The 25,982-nt window shown below is 44.4% G+C and overlaps 2 protein-coding genes across 5 annotated transcripts in view; one reads left to right on the top strand and one right to left on the bottom strand.

Annotated features, from left to right (window-relative positions):
* The window catches only part of LOC137433803 (photoreceptor ankyrin repeat protein-like), a 35,945-nt gene extending 30,806 nt beyond the window's left edge, over positions 1–5,139 (bottom strand). Inside the window, exon 1 of the mRNA XM_068126176.2 lies at positions 4,672–5,139. Coding sequence (XP_067982277.2) covers positions 4,672–5,025 — 354 coding nt within the window. The 5' untranslated portion in view covers positions 5,026–5,139. The remainder of the gene's footprint in view (positions 1–4,671) is intronic.
* The window catches only part of LOC137433788 (rho guanine nucleotide exchange factor 25), a 278,788-nt gene that overhangs the window by 28,231 nt on the left and 224,575 nt on the right, over positions 1–25,982 (top strand). Inside the window, exons 1-2 of one of the 4 annotated variants that reach the window (XM_078783264.1) lie at positions 22,635–23,050; positions 23,219–23,647. The exons of 1 other annotated variant lie outside the window; for it this stretch is intronic. In XM_078783264.1, the coding sequence (XP_078639390.1) occupies positions 23,459–23,647 (189 nt within the window). In that variant the 5' untranslated portion in view covers positions 22,635–23,050; positions 23,219–23,458. Of the gene's footprint in view, positions 1–22,585; positions 23,648–25,982 lie in introns of those variants that run through there. 2 more of the 4 variants (XM_078783260.1, XM_078783268.1) reach the window with 2 other exon arrangements.

Genomic DNA, 25,982 nt, shown 5'->3' with positions numbered 1-25,982 from the left:
CACAGCCTGTAAGGGCATGGACCATTGAAAGGGTAGCAGATTTCTTTGGGCCAACGGGTTAAGCTATTTCATGGATTGCTATGAACCTGAAATTTCCAACAGTACCAAACGCCACCCACAGTTCATTGGGATTTATGTTTAGTGTATCAACTGTATGCACAAACAGTTTATTGTACCCCTTCTTGACAGCATCTGCCACGTGCAAAAAAGATGTGTGTCGGCTTCCTCGTGTGAGCATGGCAGATGGCACCAGTCCTGCAAGGTCAGTTTGTGTGAAAGAGCAAAGCACATTATGTCCATCAATTGCATGCACTCCCTTGCCCTCTCTTTGTAAAAGGTTGACCTGGTTTGACAAGAAGCTGAACAGTTCTGTTTTGTTCTTGTCCACGTGTAAGAAATCTTTCCAGTTCTTGGGTATCTAAATATTTTTTGTTTGGCCTAAACATTAATAACTGCAGGTGTTCTGGGATTGTGTTCATAAATAATTGATTCAGTAAAAAAATTAATTGTGGAAATGAAGTTTCAATTTGTACTTAGTATGAGTGTGGTGTGGGAGCAGAGGTACAGGTACAGGTGTAATTTGGAACGGTGTGGACATGATACATTGATACAGTAGTTGAGAGAGGAGAGAGGGGTGTAATCAAAGTTTCCTCTAGATTTGCATACGTAACAGTTTATTTGAGGAACAATTTATGAATGGGTTAATTAATAATTTATATATGGGATAGGACCCAATTTGTTTATGCAAATGACATGAACTCCATAATTAAACGCGCATCTTTATCGATTTAAAAAAATCCCATTGATAGACTATTAATTGCCTTCTTCAAATGCACCGAAATTATTTGTGAAACTCCTAAACTTCTGCAGTAACTGGGGAAAAAAGCCCAAAATACACTAAATTGGGGCCCCGATGACAGCGTTATTAAATAATATCAACTTTGTATCATTTTTCCAGGAATGTTGAGCAGATCTGCATCAAATACTTTATCAACTTTTCCTGTCTGAACATGTTCCTTGTCCCGTCCCCAATTCCCTCCATTTCTACATCCTCTCTTGCATCTTAACTCTGCTCCATCTCTCCATCAAACATCTTCCCTCTGTTATTCGGCTCTTTCATGAGCCTCGATCTCTGGATTTAAAAAAAGGAATTGCATTTTCCAGATGGTACCTGAAAAATGCTGAACTTTTTCCATCATGTCTCTGACGTACAATTAATGAGGGTGGTTCCTCCACACTTGAAAATTTTCGCATCTGTTAGAAATCCTATGGAATGGGATTCATTGTCCCACATGGCTTTCTTCCATTGACTCAATGTGGGTTCTTATCCTAAATTATGTTTGTCAAAATTATGCAACGCCGAACATGTTGTTCTTGTGGATATGTTGTAGTTTATCCACTGATTAACTCTTTCTAAATTTGCACAATTATTATACATCTATATATGGTTTTCCTTGGTTCATCCAATATACTGTATGTGATTCTAATTGGGATTTCACCTTTTTCCCAGAGTTCACCCTGCTGGTGCATGCGACTCTCAGTTTATCTAGTAATGATACACCCCATTCAAAAATCGACCCATTTCCCCCCAAAATGTTACTCCCCCAACCCTTGCAATCCTCGTCACCAATCACCGCCCCCCCTCGTCCCCCAAAAAACACCCCCTGTGCTATTGCTTAACACATGGTTATGCATTCCCTCCAGCAATATGTGATTTTTGAGTCGCCCCAGAGGTTGTCTGGACAGACACGTTCATCAGCTTCATTGACCTCTTATAAAAACAGTCAAACAATACACGAACCCCTCGATCTTCCTGTGGATAATACAATACCCCAGGCCCTGGGGATGTCATTTAGAACCTTCTGCTTACCCATCATGCAAAGTGACAGACATTCACCACTACAACTCCCCAGGGCACACCACATGACTCATCATAATTTGCAAACACATCGTAGGAGTCATGCATATCGACACAACAGCTATAGGTTCTGCAATCTCTTTGGCCAGTGATTTTAGCTTAAATAATAAATTAAAGGATCCTCACAAACCAGAGAAGTGAATTATCATCTCAGGGATATAGGGCTGAAACAATAGTTATTTCCTTTGTAATCAAATAACTGATCAAATGCAGCACTGGAATATCAGGAGGAACACAAAAAGACAAAGATGGAGTCATCACGAGGAACCTGGATGGGATTTGGATTTCAACTGCTACATCTCTGCCCTCAAACCCATCCAGATGTAATGAGGTGAACCCTACAAACGCTATTTGCAAGATTCACTACTCCATAGACAAAAACATAGGGGCAATACCCCTGGTGCTCACCTGGTAGAATAAACAGTATACTACACCGACTAAAGGTATTTTAAACCAATTTCAATGGTTGCTAGAAGACCGGGCAGCATGTAGAATCATACCAACATAATCATAAGACTTTAAACAAACAAACAAACAAAAAAAAATACATATTTTGGGGGGCAACCCCAACTCACCCCCCCCCCCCCCCCCCACCCTCCCATCCTGTATACATCCTCAGACCCCAATTTTTCCAATGCCTTGAATAAACATTGGTACATCATGGGTGATTAAGGTTGTGGTGAAGTTTCATTGAAATTGTGTATGTAGTTTCTGAGTTAAGAGCAAATACCTATTTTGCGGGGGAACCCCCCAGTAGACCCCTCACGGCCTGATTTTTTAAAATGCTGTGAACAAACTTTAGTCACAACGCAACAAATGTAATTTGTGCCAAATTTGGTCGCAATCCCATCAGCGGTTTCGGAGAAGAAGTTTCAAGTGTTTACGGACGGACTGATGGACGAACGACGCACCATCGCAAAGCTCCCCTGAACTTCGTTCCAGGCGAAATGAAAAGAAGGAAAGAAAGGAGATGTGGAGGACAAAACAAAACAAACAGAACGCCACTCAGTAGAGCGCATACTCCCGCTGTGGGTCAAGTTGGAGCCCTATCTTCCAATGGTAAAAAAAATCCTTCAAAAAATTCCTGGATCTGGAATAATATCCTGAGCTTCACCAAAAACTAATCAATTCTTACTTATGCCAAGGGCAATCATCCCACCAACTTTCATCCAAATCCGTTCAGAACTTTTCCAGATATCTTGTTCACAAACACACGAACATACAAACACACATACATACACACACACACACACACACACACACACACACACACACACACACACACGATCACACACACGGACGGACACGATCGAATGCATTACTCCCCAGCGGGAGTAATCATGCACAACACTTCTTTCTTTTTTTTGTATACAAGATCGAGGCTCGTGAAAGAGCGAACATTAATCACACAGAAAGACAAACCGACACAAAAAACATATAACATCGGGAGCGGTAGGCAAGATGGGGAGAGAGGGGGAAGGACACAAACACAACATTTGAGAGCAGGGACCGAGAGACATGGAGACATCGACAGATCTGTGTGAGGGAGAGGGCTTTGGGGGGGAGGCATGGGAAGGGGGCAGTGGGAGAGGTATAAAACATATGGACACTGCCAGGACTTCCAGGAAAGAAGTTGGAATTTCAAACAAGGTGGATCTGGGGTGAATTAGCGGGGGTAGAAAAGATCAAGGTTTTGGATGGGGGAAGATAAGAGATGGTGGTGAACAGCTGTTTTAAAGACCTGGAGGGAGGAGTGGGATTGAAGGGAGTGGGGGAGTTTGTTCCAGAGGCGGGAGAAAAGAGGAATGAAAGAGTGAAGGTGAGCAGAGAGCCGAGATTTCGGCAGTTTAACCATCAGAGGGTTGCTGGCAGATCTTGTGCGACCTGTAGGAATATTTGGGGGACAGAGCACAGAGAGAGCTGGGGGTGCAAGGCCGGAGAGGAGTCGGTAGAAGACGGAAAGACCACCTACCTGCCTGCGGTGAGTGAGTGAAAGGCCCTCAGAGATAGCCTCATCGCGGGAGATTCCAATAATTCTGAAAGCTTTGGTTTCAACAGCGTGAAGCCGAGCCAGGTGTGAGGCAGGAGCACCGGCCCATAGGGGAGAACAGTATTCCATTGAGCTGCGGATGAAAGCCTTGTATGTGGTGAGGAGCTCAGTTGTGCTCATACGCACACATACGCACACATACACACTCACACACACACATATGCACACACATACACACACGCACATACACACACACACACATACATACACACACATACACACACACACACACACCTATATATACTGTACATACACACATACATACATACTTACATACATACACACACATACACACACACACATACATACACACACACATACACACACACATACACATACATACATACAAACACCACATACACACATACATACACACACACACACACATACACCACATACACACGCACACACACACACATACACATACATACAAACACCACATACACACACATATACACACACACACACACACACACACACATATACACACACACACACATACACACACACATACACACACACATACACACATACATACACACACACACACACACACACACATACACGCACATACACACACACACACACACACACACACACACACATACGCACATACACACACACACACACACAATAACTTTTGTTCTTGCATTTTTAGGTTTTTCCCTTGAGGTCGGTCATACGAAGTTTAGGATATACGAACCCGGCCGTTGATATCAGTCTCGTTGACTTCTTCCATCGTGAGTTCTCGTTTGAGGATGAGCTCCAGTGCCCTGGCATTGTTTCCAGCGCAAGCTTTGTAAAATGACACCATTGTCACCGATTCAGAGGCATTTCCTTTGGGTGAGCTGCGCTCGATCTCATTGTATCCTGGGAAAAATGAATCATGCGACAAAATACTCCGCACTTCTTGGAACTCAAACACATCAACTTCATCTGAATCCGGAGCTTCCTCTTTCTCATCATCTCTTTCTTCTTTGTCTCCTCCTGATCCTTCATAAGGATAGTTTGCCTTCATACTTGGATCACCTGCTGCCTTCTCCATGTCCTTTTCCATTTAAGCTTCCAAGGTGTGCACCTCACCTTGCATTCCAAAACATTGGCCCTGTACGCAATTCCACGTCATTATATGACCCCTGAGGTTAACCTTGTTACACTCTTGTCCGTCCTGACAGAATTATGGTGACAGCATAGGAGCGCCAAAGTCTGCAGGGTTTTCCCTCCAAGTCTTTGTTTCTAGCAATGAAAGGGGCGTCACATATCTCTCTGACGTCACATCTGACAAGCGGATCGACAAGATTAGAACAGCTCAGCTCTGGATTTAGCTGGAGCGGCATCTGCCTGAATATTAAAGGCTTAAAGCAACGTTGATGAAAATAGACTTTAAGCCTCAATTGTGATTTTGAACTAGAACCTATTTTTGACTTTTTTTTTTAGTAGTTTTATCATAGGAGGTGCAAAGCCCCCCCCCCCCCCCCTTTATATAAAGGATCGTTTCTCTGTATGAAGCTTTTACATGGGGACTGAAAATGCGATTCTCGGCTTCTACTGGACGAAATTGGCTGCAAATTTCAGAAGTAAATGTTTTGTACGTTGAGGTAATGTGTTGCAAATTTCAGCAACATCTGTTTATGCATTCTGGAGTTTTATTTCGAAAACCGTCGAAATCACGTTGGTGTCTGTCCATCCGTCCATCTGTCTGTCCGCCCAAAATGTGTTGGCATTCATATCTCAAGGACCATACATTGAAACTAGCTGAAACTTGGAATATACATCGGCCAATAGGTCTAGTTAACGGCTTTCAAAACAAACTCAAATCTTTGCTCCTGGGGCAACTCAAAACCCGGGGAGGAGGGAGGGAGGAGGGGATTTGACCCCCCCAAATCGGTGTTTGCTCATATCTGATGCCTAACGAAGGAGTATTGGCCGCATCAAAATCTTCGCTCATTGTGGGGATCGATGGGGTTCCCCCCCTTTCCTAAATAGTTATTTGCTCTCTTCTCCTAAGCTACACACACGATTTTGATGAAACTTGGCGAGAAGCTTCATATCTGATGCCTAACGGAAGTGTATTGACCATCAAAATCTAAGCACATTAACAGGGTTTACAGAGGGGGGGGGGAGGGGGGGAGGTGTTAACCCCCCACAATCGGTATTTGCTCTCTTCTTCGAAATTAAGCACACAATTTCAATGAAACTTAATCACAACCTTCATCACCTGTGATTTATCAAAGTTTGTTCACGGCATTAAAATATCAGTGTCTGAGGGAGTCTGTGGGGGGTTTGAGTGGCTCTTGCTCCTGATCCAGATGAGCTTCAGGACCTGCGGTCCTATTTTTGTTTGGCTCATAAGGGGAATTCCCAAAAAGCTGCACATAGAAAAGTTTCAACTCCAGTAGTAATTCTTGGGAATAATGCAAGGGTCATGGAAAAGGCCCCTTTATATGGTATGTCTTGCACTTGCATGTTCAGAACTCCGCTGCCCGTCTACTCACCCATTCCCGGACCCGTGACCACATCACCCCCGTCCTTTACAAGCTTCACTGGCTCCCCATCTCCCAGAGAATCCAGTACAAAATCCTCCTCTTGACCTACAAAGCCCTCCATAACCTGGCCCCATCCTACCTGGCTGACCTCCTCTCCAGACACACTCCCACCCGCAACCTCCGCTCTGCTGGTACCAACCTCCTGACCCCCCCCCCCCCCCCATCCGGACCAAATTCAGATCCTGGGGGGACAGGGCCTTCTCCATCGCTGCTCCCACCCTCTGGAACTCACTACCTCACACCATCAGAGACTCCTCCTCACTCACCACATTCAAAACATCACTCAAGACCCACCTGTTCAGCACTGCATTCAACATTCAACCCACAGCATCTAACCCCTGACTATCACTTCTCCTTCTCCCTCCTTTTGCTTTAAATATTTCCCTATTGATTCTTCTTTTTGCAATTGTTGTTTTCATGTTTTGTTATGCATTATGTTTTGCACTCTGTCAAAGCGCCTTTGGGTTTCATGAAAAGCGCTATACAAAATAAATGAATTATTATTATTATTATTATGTCCCATGTGGCAAACTATAGGAGTGAAGGGTTTTCTTGGGAATAATGCAAGGGGCATAGAAAAGGCCCCTTTATATGGCCTGTTTCATGTGGCAAACTATAGGAGTGAAGGGATATTCTTGGGAATAATGCAAGGGGCGTAGAAAAGGCCCCATTATATGGCCTGTTTCATGTGGCAAACTATAGGAGTGAAGGGATATTCTTGGGAATAATGCAAGGGGCATGGAAAAGGCCCCTTTATATGGCCTGTTTCATGTGGCAAACTATAGGAGTGAAGGAATATTCTTGGGATTAATGCAAGGGGCATAGAAAAGGCCCCTTTATATGGCCTGTTTCATGTGGCAAACTATAGGAGTGAAGGGATATTCTTGGGAATAATGCAAGGGGCGTAGAAAAGGCCCCTTTATATGGCCTGTTTCATGTGGCAAACTATAGGAGTGAAGGAATATTCTTGGGATTAATGCAAGGGGCATAGAAAAGGCCCCTTTATATGGCCTGTTTCATGTGGCAAACTATAGGAGTGAAGGAATATTCTTGGGATTAATGCAAGGGGCATAGAAAAGGCCCCTTTATATGGCCTGTTTCATGTGGCAAACTATAGGAGTGAAGGAATATTCTTGGGATTAATGCAAGGGGCATAGAAAAGGCCCCTTTATATGGCCTGTTTCATGTGGCAAACTATAGGAGTGAAGGGATATTCTTGGGAATAATGCAAGGGGCATGGAAAAGGCCCCTTTATATGGCCTGTTTCATGTGGCAAACTATAGGAGTGAAGGAATATTCTTGGGATTAATGCAAGGGGCATAGAAAAGGCCCCTTTATATGGCCTGTTTCATGTGGCAAACTATAGGAGTGAAGGGATATTCTTGGGATGAATGCAAGGGGCATGGAAAAGGCCCCTTTATATGGCCTGTTTCATGTGGCAAACTATAGGAGTGAAGGGATATTCTTGGGATGAATGCAAGGGGCATGGAAAAGGCCCCTTTATATGGCCTGTTTCATGTGGCAAACTATGGGAGTGAAGGAATATTCTTGGGATTAATGCAAGGGGCATAGAAAAGGCCCCTTTATATGGCCTGTTTCATGTGGCAAACTATAGGAGTGAAGGGATATTCTTGGAATGAATGCAAGGGGCATGGAAAAGGCCCCTTTATATGGCCTGTTTCATGTGGCAAACTAGAGGAGTGAAGGGATATTCTTGAGAATAATGCAAGGGGCATAGAAAAGGCCCCATTATATGGCCTGTTTCATGTGGCAAACTATAGGAGTGAAGGGATATTCTTGGGATTAATGCAAGGGGTATGGAAAAGGCCCCTTTATATGGCCTGTTTCATGTGGCAAACTATAGGAGTGAAGGGTTTTCTTGGGAATAATGCAAGGGGCATGGAAAAGGCCCCATTATATGGCCTGCTTCATGTGGCAAACGAACGGAGTGAAGGGATATTCTTGGGATTAATGCAAGGGGCATAGAAAAGGCCCCTTTATATGGTATGTCTTGCACTTGCATGTTCAGAACTCCGCTGCCCGTCTACTCACCCATTCCCGGACCCGTGACCACATCACCCCCGTCCTTTACAAGCTTCACTGGCTCCCCATCTCCCAGAGAATCCAGTACAAAATCCTCCTCTTGACCTACAAAGCCCTCCATAACCTGGCCCCATCCTACCTGGCTGACCTCCTCTCCAGACACACTCCCACCCGCAACCTACGCTCTGCTGGTACCAACCTCCTGACCCCCCCCCCCCCATCCGGACCAAATTCAGATCCTGGGGGGACAGGGCCTTCTCCATCGCTGCTCCCACCCTCTGGAACTCACTACCTCACACCATCAGAGACTCCTCCTCACTCACCACATTCAAAACATCACTCAAGACCTACCTGTTCAGCACTGCATTCAACATTCAACCCACAGCATCTAACCCCTGACTATCACTTCTCCTTCTCCCTCCTTTTGCTTTAAATATTTCCCTATTGATTCTTCTTTTTGCAATTGTTGTTTTCATGTTTTGTTATGCATTATGTTTTGCACTCTGTCAAAGCGCCTTTGGGCTTCATGAAAAGCGCTATACAAAATAAATGAATTATTATTCTTATTATTATGTCCCATGTGGCAAACTATAGGAGTGAAGGGTTTTCTTGGGAATAATGCAAGGGGCATAGAAAAGGCCCCTTTATATGGCCTGTTTCATGTGGCAAACTATAGGAGTGAAGGGATATTCTTGGGAACAATGCAAGGGGCGTAGAAAAGGCCCCATTATATGGCCTGTTTCATGTGGCAAACTATAGGAGTGAAGGGATATTCTTGGGAATAATGCAAGGGGCATGGAAAAGGCCCCTTTATATGGCCTGTTTCATGTGGCAAACTATAGGAGTGAAGGAATATTCTTGGGATTAATGCAAGGGGCATAGAAAAGGCCCCTTTATATGGCCTGTTTCATGTGGCAAACTATAGGAGTGAAGGGATATTCTTGGGATGAATGCAAGGGGCATGGAAAAGGCCCCTTTATATGGCCTGTTTCATGTGGCAAACTATAGGAGTGAAGGGATATTCTTGGGATGAATGCAAGGGGCATGGAAAAGGCCCCTTTATATGGCCTGTTTCATGTGGCAAACTATGGGAGTGAAGGAATATTCTTGGGATTAATGCAAGGGGCATAGAAAAGGCCCCTTTATATGGCCTGTTTCATGTGGCAAACTATAGGAGTGAAGGGATATTCTTGGGAATAATGCAAGGGGCATATAAAAGGCCCCTTTATATGGCCTGTTTCATGTGGCAAACTCCAGGAGTGAAGGGATATTCTTGGGAATAATGCAAGGGGCATATAAAAGGCCCCTTTATAGGGCCTGTTTCATGTGGCAAACTATAGAGTGAAGGGATATTCTTGGGAATAATGCAAGGGGCATGGAAAAGGCCCCATTATATGGCCTGTTTCATGTGGCAAACTATAGGAGTGAAGGGATATTCTTGGGATTAATGCAAGGGGCATAGAAAAGGCCCCTTTATATGGTATGTCCCATGTGGCAAACTATAGGAGTGAAGGGTTTTCTTGGGAATAATGCCAGGGGCATAGAAAAGGCCCCTTTATATGGCCTGTTTCATGTGGCAAACTATAGGAGTGAAGGGATATTCTTGGGAATAATGCAAGGGGCGTAGAAAAGGCCCCTTTATATGGCCTGTTTCATGTGGCAAACTATAGGAGTGAAGGGTTTTCTTGGGAATAATGCAAGGGGCATAGAAAAGGCCCCATTATATGGCCTGTTTCATGTGGCAAACTATAGGAGTGAAGGGATATTCTTGGGATTAATGCAAGGGGCATAGAAAAGGCCCCTTTATATGGTATGTCCCATGTGGCAAACTATAGGAGTGAAGGGTTTTCTTGGGAATAATGCAAGGGGCATAGAAAAGGCCACTTTATATGGCCTGTTTCATGTGGCAAACTATAGGAGTGAAGGGATATTCTTGGGAATAATGCAAGGGGCGTAGAAAAGGCCCCTTTATATGGCCTGTTTCATGTGGCAAACTATAGGAGTGAAGGAATATTCTTGGGATTAATGCAAAGGGCATAGAAAAGGCCCCTTTATAGGGCCTGTTTCATGTGGCAAACTATAGGAGTGAAGGAATATTCTTGGCAATAATGCAAGGGGCATGGAAAAGGCCCCATTATATGGCCTGTTTCATGTGGCAAATTATAGGAGTGAAGGAATATTCTTGGGATTAATGCAAGGGGCATAGAAAAGGCCCCTTTATATGGCCTGTTTCATGTGGCAAACTATTGGAGTGAAGGGTTTTCTTGGGAATAATGCAAGGGGCACAGAAAAGGCCCCTTTATATGGCCTGTTTCATGTGGAAAACTATAGAGTGAAGGGATATTCTTGGGAATAATGCAAGGGGCATGGAAAAGGCTCCATTATATGGCCTGTTTCATGTGGCAAACTATAGGAGTGAAGGAATATTCTTGGGATTAATGCAAGGGGCATAGAAAAGGCCCCTTTATATGGCCTGTTTCATGTGGCAAACTATAGGAGTGAAGGAATATTCTTGGGATTAATGCAAGGGGCATAGAAAAGGCCCCTTTATATGGCCTGTTTCATGTGGCAAACTATAGGAGTGAAGGAATATTCTTGGGATTAATGCAAGGGGCATAGAAAAGGCCCCTTTATATGGCCTGTTTCATGTGGCAAACTATAGAGTGAAGGGATATTCTTGGGAATAATGCAAGGGGCATAGAAAAGGCCCCTTTATATGGCCTGTTTCATGTGGCAAACTCCAGGAGTGAAGGGATATTCTTGGGAATAATGCAAGGGGCATAGAAAAGGCCCCTTTATATGGCCTGTTTCATGTGGCAAACTATAGGAGTGAAGGGTTTTCTTGGGAATAATGCAAGGGGCATGGAAAAGGCCCCTTTATATGGCCTGTTTCATGTGGCAAACTATAGGAGTGAAGGGATATTCTTGGGAATAATGCAAGGGGCATGGAAAAGGCCCCTTTATATGGCCTGTTTCATGTGGAAAACTATAGAGTGAAGGGATATTCTTGGGAATAATGCAAGGGGCATGGAAAAGGCTCCATTATATGGCCTGTTTCATGTGGCAAACTATAGGAGTGAAGGAATATTCTTGGGATTAATGCAAGGGGCATAGAAAAGGCCCCTTTATATGGCCTGTTTCATGTGGCAAACTATAGGAGTGAAGGGATATTCTTGGGATTAATACAAGGGGCATAGAAAAGGCCCCTTTATATGGCCTGTTTCATGTGGCAAACTATAGGAGTGAAGGGTTTTCTTGGGAATAATGCAAGGGGCATAGAAAAGGCCCCTTTATATGGCCTGTTTCATGTGGCAAACTATAGGAGTGAAGGGATATTCTTGGGAATAATGCAAGGGGCGTAGAAAAGGCCCCATTATATGGCCTGTTTCATGTGGCAAACTATAGGAGTGAAGGGATATTCTTGGGAATAATGCAAGGGGCATGGAAAAGGCCCCTTTATATGGCCTGTTTCATGTGGCAAACTATGGGAGTGAAGGAATATTCTTGGGATTAATGCAAGGGGCATAGAAAAGGCCCCTTTATATGGCCTGTTTCATGTGGCAAACTATAGGAGTGAAGGGATATTCTTGGGAATAATGCAAGGGGCGTAGAAAAGGCCCCTTTATATGGCCTGTTTCATGTGGCAAACTATAGGAGTGAAGGAATATTCTTGGGATTAATGCAAAGGGCATAGAAAAGGCCCCTTTATAGGGCCTGTTTCATGTGGCAAACTATAGGAGTGAAGGAATATTCTTGGCAATAATGCAAGGGGCATGGAAAAGGCCCCATTATATGGCCTGTTTCATGTGGCAAATTATAGGAGTGAAGGAATATTCTTGGGATTAATGCAAGGGGCATAGAAAAGGCCCCTTTATATGGCCTGTTTCATGTGGCAAACTATTGGAGTGAAGGGTTTTCTTGGGAATAATGCAAGGGGCACAGAAAAGGCCCCTTTATATGGCCTGTTTCATGTGGAAAACTATAGAGTGAAGGGATATTCTTGGGAATAATGCAAGGGGCATGGAAAAGGCTCCATTATATGGCCTGTTTCATGTGGCAAACTATAGGAGTGAAGGAATATTCTTGGGATTAATGCAAGGGGCATAGAAAAGGCCCCTTTATATGGCCTGTTTCATGTGGCAAACTATAGGAGTGAAGGAATATTCTTGGGATTAATGCAAGGGGCATAGAAAAGGCCCCTTTATATGGCCTGTTTCATGTGGCAAACTATAGGAGTGAAGGAATATTCTTGGGATTAATGCAAGGGGCATAGAAAAGGCCCCTTTATATGGCCTGTTTCATGTGGCAAACTATAGAGTGAAGGGATATTCTTGGGAATAATGCAAGGGGCATAGAAAAGGCCCCTTTATATGGCCTGTTTCATGTGGCAAACTCCAGGAGTGAAGGGATATTCTTGGGAATAATGCAAGGGGCATAGAAAAGGCCCCTTTATATGGCCTGTTTCATGTGGCAAACTATAGAGTGAAGGGATATTCTTGGGAATAATGCAAGGGGCATAGAAAAGGCCCCTTTATATGGCCTGTTTCATGTGGCAAACTCCAGGAGTGAAGGGATATTCTTGGGAATAATGCAAGGGGCATAGAAAAGGCCCCTTTATATGGCCTGTTTCATGTGGCAAACTATAGGAGTGAAGGGTTTTCTTGGGAATAATGCAAGGGGCATGGAAAAGGCCCCTTTATATGGCCTGTTTCATGTGGCAAACTATAGGAGTGAAGGGATATTCTTGGGAATAATGCAAGGGGCATGGAAAAGGCCCCTTTATATGGCCTGTTTCATGTGGAAAACTATAGAGTGAAGGGATATTCTTGGGAATAATGCAAGGGGCATGGAAAAGGCTCCATTATATGGCCTGTTTCATGTGGCAAACTATAGGAGTGAAGGAATATTCTTGGGATTAATGCAAGGGGCATAGAAAAGGCCCCTTTATATGGCCTGTTTCATGTGGCAAACTATAGGAGTGAAGGGATATTCTTGGGATTAATACAAGGGGCATAGAAAAGGCCCCTTTATATGGCCTGTTTCATGTGGCAAACTATAGGAGTGAAGGGTTTTCTTGGGAATAATGCAAGGGGCATAGAAAAGGCCCCTTTATATGGCCTGTTTCATGTGGCAAACTATAGGAGTGAAGGGATATTCTTGGGAATAATGCAAGGGGCGTAGAAAAGGCCCCATTATATGGCCTGTTTCATGTGGCAAACTATAGGAGTGAAGGGATATTCTTGGGAATAATGCAAGGGGCATGGAAAAGGCCCCTTTATATGGCCTGTTGCATGTGGTAAAGTATAGAAAAGAAGGGACATTCCATAGCTTGTAGAAAATGCCAAACAACAGGAAAGAAGAGACATTCAAAAAATATTGTGTGCATGCTGGACTACCCTTTTGTTTTTAGGAGGAACCAAGTAATCTATCTATATTATAAAAGGAGCCGTGTCTGTCTGTCTGTTTGTTTGTTTGTCATGTTATAACTTGAGAACGAATTAACGGATTTCAATAAATCCAACTACGGTGGATTCGGGTAACTCCCGGGAGTGTTTGTGATGCAAAAATAAATTTGTATATATATATATATTTTTTTTTTAATGGGTACAGTGGACATGCGTGTGAAAACTGCAAATGGCAACACGCGACGTTGGTTATCCCTGCACGGAGAGCAGGATCTCCCAGGAATCCTCTTTTTTTTTTCCTCCATAGATTGGCCATCGCAGCAAAGATTGGTATTTCCATCAGCAAAGCAACGGGTCTTATATTCTAGTGCTTCAGAAAAGTTCATATAAAGAGGCGCCCTACATCTGGCAAATAAAATACATTTACTTCTTCATGCAGCTGTATGAATCAAATTGGTACCCCTTTATATGAAATTGGAGGCACCCTAACAACCGTAACCCTAACAACCCTAACCCTGACGACCCTAACGCTAACAACCCTAACCCTAACAACCCTAACCCTAACAACCCTATCCCTAATAACCCTAACCCTAACAACCCTAACCCTAACGACCCTAACCCTAACAACCCTAACCCTAACAACCCTAACCCTAACAACCCTAACCCTAACAACCATAACCCTAACGACCCTAACCCTAACCCTAACAACCCTAACCCTCACAACCCTAACCCTAACAACCCTAACCCTAACCCTAACAACCCTGACCCTAACGACCCTAACCCTAACAACCCTTACCCTAACAACCCTTACCCTAACGACCCTAACCCTAACAACCCTAACCCTAACAACCCTAACCCTTAAACAGAGACAAATTATTGTACTAAAAACTCTGACCATCATATGGAATTAAGCATCCCTAACTCTAACCCTAAAGCTATCCCTAACCCTCTTAGTCATCAGCCATATTTGGAGGCATAACTTACTATCCAGGATGTGTGGATTTGCTGTGTTTATAAACCACGCCTTGTGGGGAATCAAAGTTCTTCGTGTTCCCCATAATTCTTTTATTTGCTCGTTGAGATGCCAATTTTTATTTTGTTTTTGGAATAGTGAATACAGCAAGGCTCAGACAGGATGGTACGCACAGGTAGCGCACTCACCTGCCTTTGATTCTGCTGATACTCGGGCAGGGAATTGCGTCACAAAAAGCATTGCCCAGTGGATGGGCAGTAAGCCGGCTGTCCTGCCTGCTCGCACATTAATTGGTCAACACTAAAGATCTCAGGTTGTATTTGGATGGAGAAAATGTGTTATTGCTGACACACTGGACCAGCTCCAGTCGAGCGTAAGACTTTGCGGAGGACTAGGGTAGGGGGGGGGGGGGGGGGAGGGAGAATCTACTTCCTGCGGGCAACCCCACGAGGTGGGATTCATTGGGCCTACTAAAAAGGTGGTGTTCCATTGAATACAGGAAGGGCAATAATGAGTGGTTGTGGTTGTACCCCATCGTATATATCCCCATTTTTAGCTTGATGGTCTCATGATTTATTTATTTTCTTTTTGGCATCATGGACCTTCACAGGTTTCGACATTGCATCTGTAACCTGTTGCCAAGCTGGAACGTTACATCGGTTTCACTTGCCCCCGACAAGCAAGTACAAATATTTTCCATGTAAACATCTGGCCACCAGACAACGTAAATTGATGTCCTTGGTTAGGGCTGTCCTTGCAGTCACAAGTAACGACAGAGGAGCAGCAAAGTGAAGAGTCGACGGACGAGCTAATCTTGCAGAGCGCAGCTTCAGGGGCCTTGTTAAAGGGGATATACAGAGTCACGTGGCGTGCACATATTTCCACCGTGCTTTGTCGGATTACATGAACAGTTTGTGTGTGTGTGTTTGTATATGTGTGTCTGTGTATGTGTGTGTGTATGTGTGTGTGTATGTATGTGTGTACGTGTGTGTGTGTGTGTGTGTGTGTGTGTGTGTGTGTGTGTGTGTGTGTGTGTGTGTGTGTGTGTGTGTGTGTGTGTGTGTGTGTGTGTGTGTGTATGTATGTATGTATGTATGTATGTATGTGTATGTATGTATGTGTGTGTACGTATGTATGTATGTGTGTGTATGTATGTATGTGTGTGTACGTGTGTGTGTGTACGTATGTGTGTGTGTGTGTATGTATGTATGTATGTGTGTACGTGTGTGTCTATGTATGTATGTGTATGTATGTATGTGTGTGTGTACGTGTGTATATGTGTGTGTGTATTAGGGTGGTCCACAGATATATGTAATATTTAATACTATTAAAAATCCATGCTCCACAAGGCTGCCCTTGTTCCTATCTATCTATAATTCCAGTAATCTCTGTACGTTTGTACGTTTGTACGTTTGTCTGTCTGTGACCGCTGTTTCTCGACAACCACGGGTCCGATATACTTTTAACTTGCCAGGTATATTGCTGGGGACCCGAGGATGTGCCTTTTCAAGGTTTCATATTAATCGGACAATTACTTAACGAGCTATGTCCAAAAAACGATTCAACCAATCAGAGAGCAGCGAACGATCGCGTGTGCCGAACGTGGCGGGCACACTCTGCCTCGGATGGCACATTTGAGAGCGTATTCATTTATTTCACGTTTGCAAACTATGTTGGCGCTATACTATGTTTTACAACTAATAAAAACGAATTTGCGATTCATTCGCTTTCCTGCGCGTTTGTGCACGCGATGGCGATTTCTTTACCAAACTCCGGAAGCCGTTCGCTTTGGACCAAACCATTGCATGTAAATAGAGGGGGGGGATTGTCACCACTCGCAAGCCGTTCGCTTTGGACCAAACCATTTCATGTAAATAGAGGGGGGGGGATATAATTTTAGATATAGATATAGTACGGGCATGCCCTAGTCTATCTATAATTCCAGTAATCTCTGTGTGTTTGTTTGTTTGTACGTTTGTCTGTGACCGCTGTTTCTCGACAACCACGGGTCCGATATACTTTAAACTTGCCAGGTATATTGCTGGGGACCCGAGGATGTGCCTTTTCAAGGTTTCATATTAATCGGACAATTACTTACCGAGCTATGTCCAAAAAACGATTCAACCAATCAGAGAGCAGCGAGCTATCGCGTGTGCCGAACGTGGCGGACACACTCTGCCTCGGATGGCACATTTGAGAGCGTATTCATTTATTTCACGTTTGCAAACTATGTTGGCGCTATGTTGGCGTTAAACTATGTTTTAAAACTAATAAAAACCCCGGGGGGATTGTCACTGTACTCGCAAGCCGTTCGCCGTTCGCTTTGGCGTTGCGAATGGACCAAAACATTTCATGCACCAAACCATTTCATGTAAAGCGTTCGCCGTTCGCTTTGGCGTTGCGAATGGACCAAAACATTTCATGGACCAAACCATTTCATGTAAATAGAGGGGGGGATATAATTTTACATATAGATATAGTACGGGCATGCCCTAGTGTTTATAAAGATCATATGAATCAAATATGAGGTCAAATGGAAATTATTTAGAGGTTGCTCAAAAAATGACATTTTAAATTTATCCTGTTTTTTTCAGATGGCAGAAACTCGCAGCTCTTCCACAGTTTGGTTGCTGGGCAAGTCTGAAAAGGAAATAATATGTGGGGGACTACCAACCAAAGGACACACATTGCAGAAAATGGTGTACCATCACATACAAGAACACCATACAGTTCGTGAAAGTGCCAAACTTAGTGTACAAGCTGTGTGTGCATACTGGGAGAAAGCACGAATTCCAGTGCAGAGAGTAGATTCCTGTGAGCGCCAACTTTTGAAGTTGTATGATGCCTACAAACTGGTAAAGAAAAATAGAACCAAGACACTCGAAAACTATAGAGTGAAGGAGCAGATGTTCAAAGATGATCTTCAATCCCTCTTCGATATCTCACCAAATGGTGCGCTTGAGAAAATGACGAATGAAGAAGACAAAGCATTCCTTATCATGCAGCATGAGGATCCCTCAAGTTCACGTATGGGATCTGTGGACAACACTCTGGCAGTGAAGGAGAACAGAAAGCGTATCAGGCTTGAGAATGAAGATAAAAGAAAGAAGAAACATGCTGCTGAGACTCACAGCAATGCAAGCTGTTCCATCAACATCGGCTGTGGTTGATGATGATGATGAGTCTGAGATTGAAAGCTCCGATTCGGGGGACAATGAATTCAAACTCCAAAGTCCATCTTCTGCCAAACAGGCGAAAAAGGCTCCCATCAAGGTGATCACTCCAGCAATAGTGGCAACTCTGGACAGAGTAAATCTCTCAGATCGGCGTGCTGTGTTTGTGCCCAGTGCTTTTGCACAATCTCTTGGTCATACCATTGAAGACAAGTGCAAGCCAACAATAATAAATAATTTGAGTAATTGAAAATAGATAATTATTTATGAATGGATGTATGATGCTAATAATTCTGTATCTTATTATTCATTAAAATTTGTCAACATTTTGAGCAACCTCTAAGTATTGTCCAATCAAGCTCAAATTTTCACCACAAACTACTTTCTTCAATAGGAATAAAGGCAGGCTTGTGGAGATGAAAATCCAATCTTCAAACAAATTTTTGGACCACCCTCGTGTGTATGTATGTCTTTGTTTGTGTGTCTCAGCATGTGTGTGTGTGTGTGTCTGTGTTTATGTGTGTGTGTGTATGTATGTATTTCTGTGTGTGTGTGTGTGTGTGTGTGTTTATGTGTGTGTGTGTGTGTGTGTGTGTGTGTGTGTGTGTTTAACTGTCTGTGTGTGTGTGTGTACGTGTGTGCGTGTGTGTGCATTTGTGTGTGTGTCTGTGAGTGTTTTTATGTGTGTGTGTGTGTGTGTGTGTGTGTGTGTGTGTGTGTGTGTGTGTGTGTGTGTGTGTGTGTGTGTGTGTGTGTGTGTGTGTGTGTGTTGTATGTGTTGTATGTGTCTGTGTTTTTATGTGTGTATGTTTATGTGTGTGTGTATGTATAAGTGTGTGTGTGTGTGTGTGTGTGTGTGTGTGTGTGTGTGTGTGTGTGTGTGTGTGTGTGTGTGTGTGTGTGTGTGTGTGTGTGTGTGTGTGTGTGTGTGTCATCAGAAACACGACGACTCTTCGACCCAGGTCAATCCAAATGCAAGATTTGGCACCACATGTGCGGAGATTACACTTTCCTTTCAGACATTTCTTCCACCTTGGAAAGCTGATCGCTTATGCATGATCGTAGTCGGGGTTTTGTGCTGGAAAGGACGATCATTTGTTGGGATTCTGGAATGTAGGTTATTGGACGAGGGGCGTTTCAAAAGTTCTACAATCGACTTGGTCTCATTCGTTTAAGAACCGCCATGTTTATTACATTTTTTAAAATACACCAGCAGACGTGATTAGTAAGAAAAAAATTGATCTTACTATAATTCACCAAATGTCCGTCCGTCTGTCCGTCTGTCTGTCTGTCCGTTCGAAGGTACCGTAAAAACTGCTGAACCGATCACAACGATATTTAGGGTGGATAATCCTGGGATTTCCAGGAGTAAAATAGGCTATTTAGTTTTCCCAATTTCAGCTTTGGTCTCCAGCATTCTCAGGTTTGGACTCCCGCATAACATTCGCGTTCGCATAACGTTCATTGTGACGATGTTTTCATTGTGACGATGTTGTTTTCCCGGGTGCCGCACAAACGGCTGCACCGATCGCTGCACGGGCTGCACCGACCGCAGCACGGCTGCACCGATCGGACTCGGTGACTTCGGACAAAGACCTTTTATAAGGACACGGGTTGAATCCCTGCTTGAGAGAATTCCAACCCCCCTCCCCGCCATCACGGCCGTCTCTCCAATTTACAATCCCACGAGATATACGGAAAGGACGACCCAAAACCAATTATCTTCTTTTTGATTCGTATATAAACATCACTAAAAGTAAATAATGACCTCGGCCAAAGTTCAAATTTAACGGATGTTTATATAAATCGTTTAAAAGAAAAAAGAAAGCCTGCCATTTCTGATATTTAGCCTTTTCATTTGGGCCTCCCAATTGAAGCCCCGCCCATAGGGCGGGTACCGTTGCTCGTTTATGCCGTATGTAGTTATATTACGATATGGAAAAATCAGCCAAAACATTACCATTTCTTAGACTAGAGTGACTATATCTCGTTCCGATAACATGTTAAACGCTCCCTGTAGACCAACGATCTGCTTTCTGATATGAGGGTAAAACAACGAAATAATTGCCTCTGAAGACGTAGAAATACCCATTACTATGCTAGTACTAATTTGAAGGCCCAGATATTCCCAACTTCTTTAGGGGTCGCCCAGTAGCGATTTTGGGGTACCTCTTTCATAAACCAGCTAGCCACATCTGATGTTCGAATGGATGTCATTTGGGCAGGAATTTACAGCTTTTTCAGTTTACTGGAGATCACTCTCCTACTCTCCACGAAATACTTTAACATCCACCAACAGCCAGTGCCGACAGACGGGTCATCTGGCTCAACGTCATCCAAGGAACGACACACGATCTTCATGTCTTCCACCAAAGTGACGGTGGTCCTGTAGATCTTCGGATCTATACTGTGTATGGTACTGGGTTAAATGGGTGCTGCAGGTTCGACACCTCATGTGTGACGTTCAGTTCAAATTGAAACGCTCAACCCACCAAACCTTGTCTAAACCCCCATTTGATAGCTTCAACAGATTGAGCATCCCCAACATTCCGGGAAAAGACTGTTCCAATCTATCATCAATGGGCACGTTTTCATTGATGTATCGCCTGCCATGTGAAACACCAGGGTGGCAGTTACGAGTTGGGAAGCGATCGATGACATGAATTTCTTGATTGGCGGGCGATCTCTCCCTTGGGAGCCGGGACTACATCGGCAGGGGTCGTATTTTTCGTGCGAACGTTAAGTCGTTCCTCGTTCCTCGCACGTCAAATGAAGCATTATTGTTTAAAAAATAGCCAAAGCGATGGCAGGTCGCCCGTGGCCGGCCATACCCTGCCATGCCGTGACATACCGTGCCATACTGTGTCATGCCATGCCATACCGTGCCATGCCAGCCATACAGTGCCATGCCGATCATACTGTGCCATTGCGGCCATACCGTGCCATGCTGGCCATACCGTGCCATACCGTACCATGCCGACCATACTGTGCCATTGCGGCCATAACGTGCCATTGCGGCCATAACGTGCCATGCTGGCCATACCGTGCCATGCCGGCCATACCGTGCCATGCTGGCCATACCGTGCCATGCCGGCCATACCGTGCCATGCCGACCATACTGTGCCATTGCGGCCATAACGTGCCATGCTGGCCATACCGTGCCATGCCGGCCATACCGTACCATGCCGACCATACTGTGCCATTGCGGCCATAACGTGCCATGCTGGCCATACCGTGCCATGCCGGCCATACCGTGCCATGCTGGCCATACCGTGCCATGCCGTGCCATGCCGACCATACTGTGCCATTGCGGCCATAACGTGCCATGCTGGCCATACCGTGCCATGCCGGCCATACCGTACCATGCCGACCATACTGTGCCATTGCGGCCATAACGTGCTATGCTGGCCATACCGTGCCATACCGTGCCATGCTGGCCATACCGTGCCATGCCGGCCATACCGTGCCATGCCGACCATACTGTGCCATTGCGGCCATACCGTGCCATGCTGGCCATACCGTGCCATGCCGACCATACTGTGCCATTGCGGCCATACCGTGCCATGCCAGCCATACCGTGCCATGCCGACCATACTGTGCCATTGCGGCCATACAGTGTGCATTGTGACTTCTGCAGAGCACAGCTGCCTCTCAGGTCAAACCGTCGCCTCGCAGATTATGAAGAAGCAATGAGCTCTTGGCTCACCCGAAGAATGCGCGTCCGAGTACGGGCATGTGCTTTCAATTAGAATGGAAACGCAGATTAGGAGGTAAAAACGGCTAAAAGGAGCTACGAGCAGGGCTCAAAGTGCATACATATCTCCCTTTCGTCCAGCCAGGCATGTGCGGTTACCCTCCCCGTTTCCTCCAACCTTATCCCAAACCATCCCATCCCCATCCGTCACCCTCCCTTCTTTAAGCATCCATCCGCCGCCACCAGGGACGGTAAAATACCTCGCAATTTTGGGTCTATCCCTCCGCCATTCACCCTGTATACGTTTAAATACCAACCGTTACCGAGTCGCATATTTTGCTCACTGCACGCATATCTTATAGTCAATGATCAGGACCGATGCCCTCCCTATTCTGAGGTGCTTTGAAAACCAGGCCGACATTGAAATTCATTACGTTCCATTTCTATTATTTCACTTTCCCTGCAGTTGCATCAGAGACTTCCCGGATCCATTGAGTCAGAGGTTTGTTTGCATGTTCGCGGAATATGGACATCTTTGGAGGTGGATTGCGCTTGCAAACCTCGCACATTCAATATCCCATTAGGAATGAGAAAATGAGTTTCTCACAAATCAGCAACTGAAAAGAGAGATGACTGACTGTACTTCCTGGCGTGAATGTCTCGTGTGCACGAGGCATCGCTGCTGGCGGGTGTGATGGTGGGTGTTGCTCTGAGACATTACAGAGGGAGAGCCAAGAGCCAGAACTAGCTTCGCGTTAGGGTGGGGTGGTGGTGGGGGTGGGAAGGGAGAGAGGGAGCCAGGAACAGGAGCAGAGGAAGATAGCCGGAGCTGGAAAGAGATATAGAACTGGGAGAGGCTGCTAGCAGCTAAAACTGGGAGCCGTGCAGAGGAAGATAGCCCTGAGTTGGGGAGGAGTGAGAGTGTGAGAGAAGCCCTTTTCCAGGGCAGAACCAAGAGGATTTTGGAAAACGACGCCCATTTTGGCCCCAAAGTGACTCGGTTTTAAAGCTGAGGAATTGGGGCTCGTTTTAGTTAGCTCATTCTCCGAGACATAGTGCAGCGTCCATGCGTGCTTATGACCTCCTCGTGGATCCTCTCTCTGCTGGGGACCTTTCCTCGCACATCATCTTTTCTGCTGGTGGCCTTTCCTTCACGGATTTCGTTCTGCTCTTGACTCTCCATCTCGGATAATCAAGAAACTTGTGACTTTCCTCATTATTCATCATTTTGCTTGTGACTTCAAGCAGGTTTGAATTTGCGCTTATTTGGTTTGAATTATTGGCCTTGTCTCAATATCTCAACGAAGGTTGTTGAGACTTTTCTGAATGTCACTCCCTAGCTGCTATTGAAGTTAAGCTACGTACATTCAAAAAAAGAGAAGGAATACCAATTGCTTTTTGCTCTACTTCCTACAGTCGATTACGTTCAACCTGAAAACTGCAGCAGTTGATTTTGTATACAAAACATCTTGTACATTCCAAGAAGTGTCGGAGGACATTGCAGAGTTTGGAGTGCAACAGGCGGTACATAAAGTACAGAGGACTGACAACAATTTGGGTGACTTAGAACTGAAGGACATATCAGGAAGAGGTGAAGAAAAATAAATAGCTGGAAAGGTTAAGAAGGAAACCATGAAACGATTCTCAAAGTAATGGATGCAACTCAGAGCAACTCGGAAGCGCAACAGTGACGAAGTGCTGTCCAGAATACTGTCTGGAGATTGTTTTCCCGGTGACATGTGGATGGCCACACTCAAGGTGCCTTCATCAGAAGAGGCCGAGCAGGAGCAGAGACCAGCTGGTGCTGTGACCCGAATGCTCAGCTTGCTGTCCACTCCTTGCCAGGTAGGTCAACTTGTCATCTCAATTGCTCCTTGACGCTCAGGCTGCTTTTCCTTTTAGAAATGGACTGTGCTATTTGGATATAAATCCATGGAATGCATGCCTGATTTAGGAATAAAGCATGTTTTTCGTCCACTTGAAAACTGAGCAATTGGAAAGTAATTAATAATCACGGTTTTGCAAAATTCCCAAGCTAAGGAACCATCTATTTATTATGTAAGCAAAATTGAAATATTTTGAGGCCATTTACTCCTATATCTCATCCTACCTCTTTTCCCCTCTGTCCCCACTTCTACATTCCCCTCCTTTATATCCCCATTGTCTGCTTTCTCTTCTTTATGTCAATTTTAATTTCCTTAATAACACATCTCAAGAAGTTGGGAGAACATTCTATTTAATTAAATCCACAAAAGTAGACTAACCATTGGGTGTGAACCACAATTTCCGAAGCTATTTAAATATAGACATTCTGTTCTATTTCCAGGATAAGACTTTAAAAAAATATAATCCAGAAGTTGACTTATTAGGAAAGTGATATTTCATTCGGAAAACTATGACTCATTGTCTAACAACAGATATGACTCGAACCTTTTGGCATTGGACAATCATGTGATGAATCATTTGATGATGTTATTCTCAAAATAGAAATGGGTGGATTTAAAGTGAATGAAGATGTCTTAGTCATGATTAATGTTAAACTGCCCATTAAATTAATTGGTAACTATTGGGATTATTTAAATACCATTTTTAGAGAAACTTCAAAAAAAATAACACGAACAGCAAAGATTATTCATCATCATGAACCATGCCCTATGCTGAGGGTAGGTGTGACCGAAGCAGTTACTATGCTACAATCCTGGTCGGGTCACCACTCCGATTCAGGAAGTCAGGGCAGGAATTAGGAATTTAGCCATGGTGCCGTGCTCTAGCTTGTTCAGAGTGCTAGTGATAGCTCACCCACTCTTCACGAAGGACACCGTGGGATCTTAATGTCCACCATCGAATTCCGGCAGATGGGACGCCCAGTTTAACATCCATCCAAGGAACGGCACACATGTTGAGTAATCACCTCTTGCCTCTGAAATACCAGGATGACACTTTATAGCTGGGCTGACATTCCAACCCAGGCTAGCCAGCCTAGAAGTGAGTGAGTGTGTGTGTGTAGGCCATCCGACCTCTTTCTAGGCCATTCTGCCAATCCCCAAAGCCTCATCTAAAATTTTGTGTACAGTTTCGGTCACCACATATGATATTATGGACATAGCTGCCAGGTAGAGGGTACATCATAAATCAACTAGATTGATTCCTTAGCAAGCTAGACTAAGCTATGAAGAGCTGCTCTTCATACACAGGACTGCACAGACAGGACTTCATACATCATAAAATAAGTGATTATAAGGGAATCTGATGGAGATGTTTAAGATATAATGAAGGGTATCGACAAACTAAGTGCCGAAGACTTTCAGTAGAAAGGACAGTGCCAGGACCAGGGTCCACAGTCTGAGAATATAAAAGAGGAGAGTTAAGATGGTGGTAAGGCAGGGGTCTTTCATGCATAGAGATGGTCTCCCTGGAAAGGTAGTGGTAGCAGAAACAGTAGTTAGGTATAAATTTGGGTTATATGGGTACCTAGACACATTGGGGATAAGCGGGTACATATATATGAGCAGCATTAGTAGGTAGCTGAGATATGGATCAGTGATTGGATACCTCTGCCATCATTGTGATGTCTGTGAGAAGGTCTCGTCAAAATGTGAACATGTTGTCCGTTTGTTCATTCCTCACCCTACAACTGTGTTCCCTACCCAAAATATTTTTTAAATACAACAGCAACAGGTATTTTAAGGCCATTTCCACTGCTAGAGCGGGGCTTAGCGTTGCGGTCCCCATGACAATCTTCTCCATTTTGCCCTACTTTCTGCATCTCCCCTTGTTAACCCCCTTGCCTGCATTTATTCTTCCACCATCTTCAGCCAAGTCTTTCTCGGTCTTTCCCGTCCTCTACTTCCTTCTACATTCATTTCCATCACTCTTCTCAACCAGTCACTTTCATCCTTCCTCAACACATGACCAAACCATCTCAACCTGTTTCTCTTCACAGCATCCATCACAGGCTCTATTCCCATCATCTTTCGCAATTCACAATTTGTCTTCCTCTCTCTCAACGATACTCCGCACATCCACCGAACCATTCGCATTTCAACCCTTTCCAGCCTTCGTTGCTGTTCTACGTTCATTACCCATGTCTCGCTCCCATAAATCGTAACACTTCTCACACATGCAGCATACACCTTTCCCTTCAGCTTCAACGACACTCCCCTCCTCGTCAGCACGCCAC

Source organism: Myxine glutinosa, chromosome 1 (genome assembly GCF_964187855.1).
Source record: "Myxine glutinosa chromosome 1, kmMyxGlut1.1, whole genome shotgun sequence".
Taxonomy (NCBI): Eukaryota; Metazoa; Chordata; class Myxini; order Myxiniformes; family Myxinidae; genus Myxine; species Myxine glutinosa.
The sequence above is the reverse complement of the archived record's forward strand: the minus strand, read 5'-3'. Positions and strand labels throughout refer to the sequence as shown.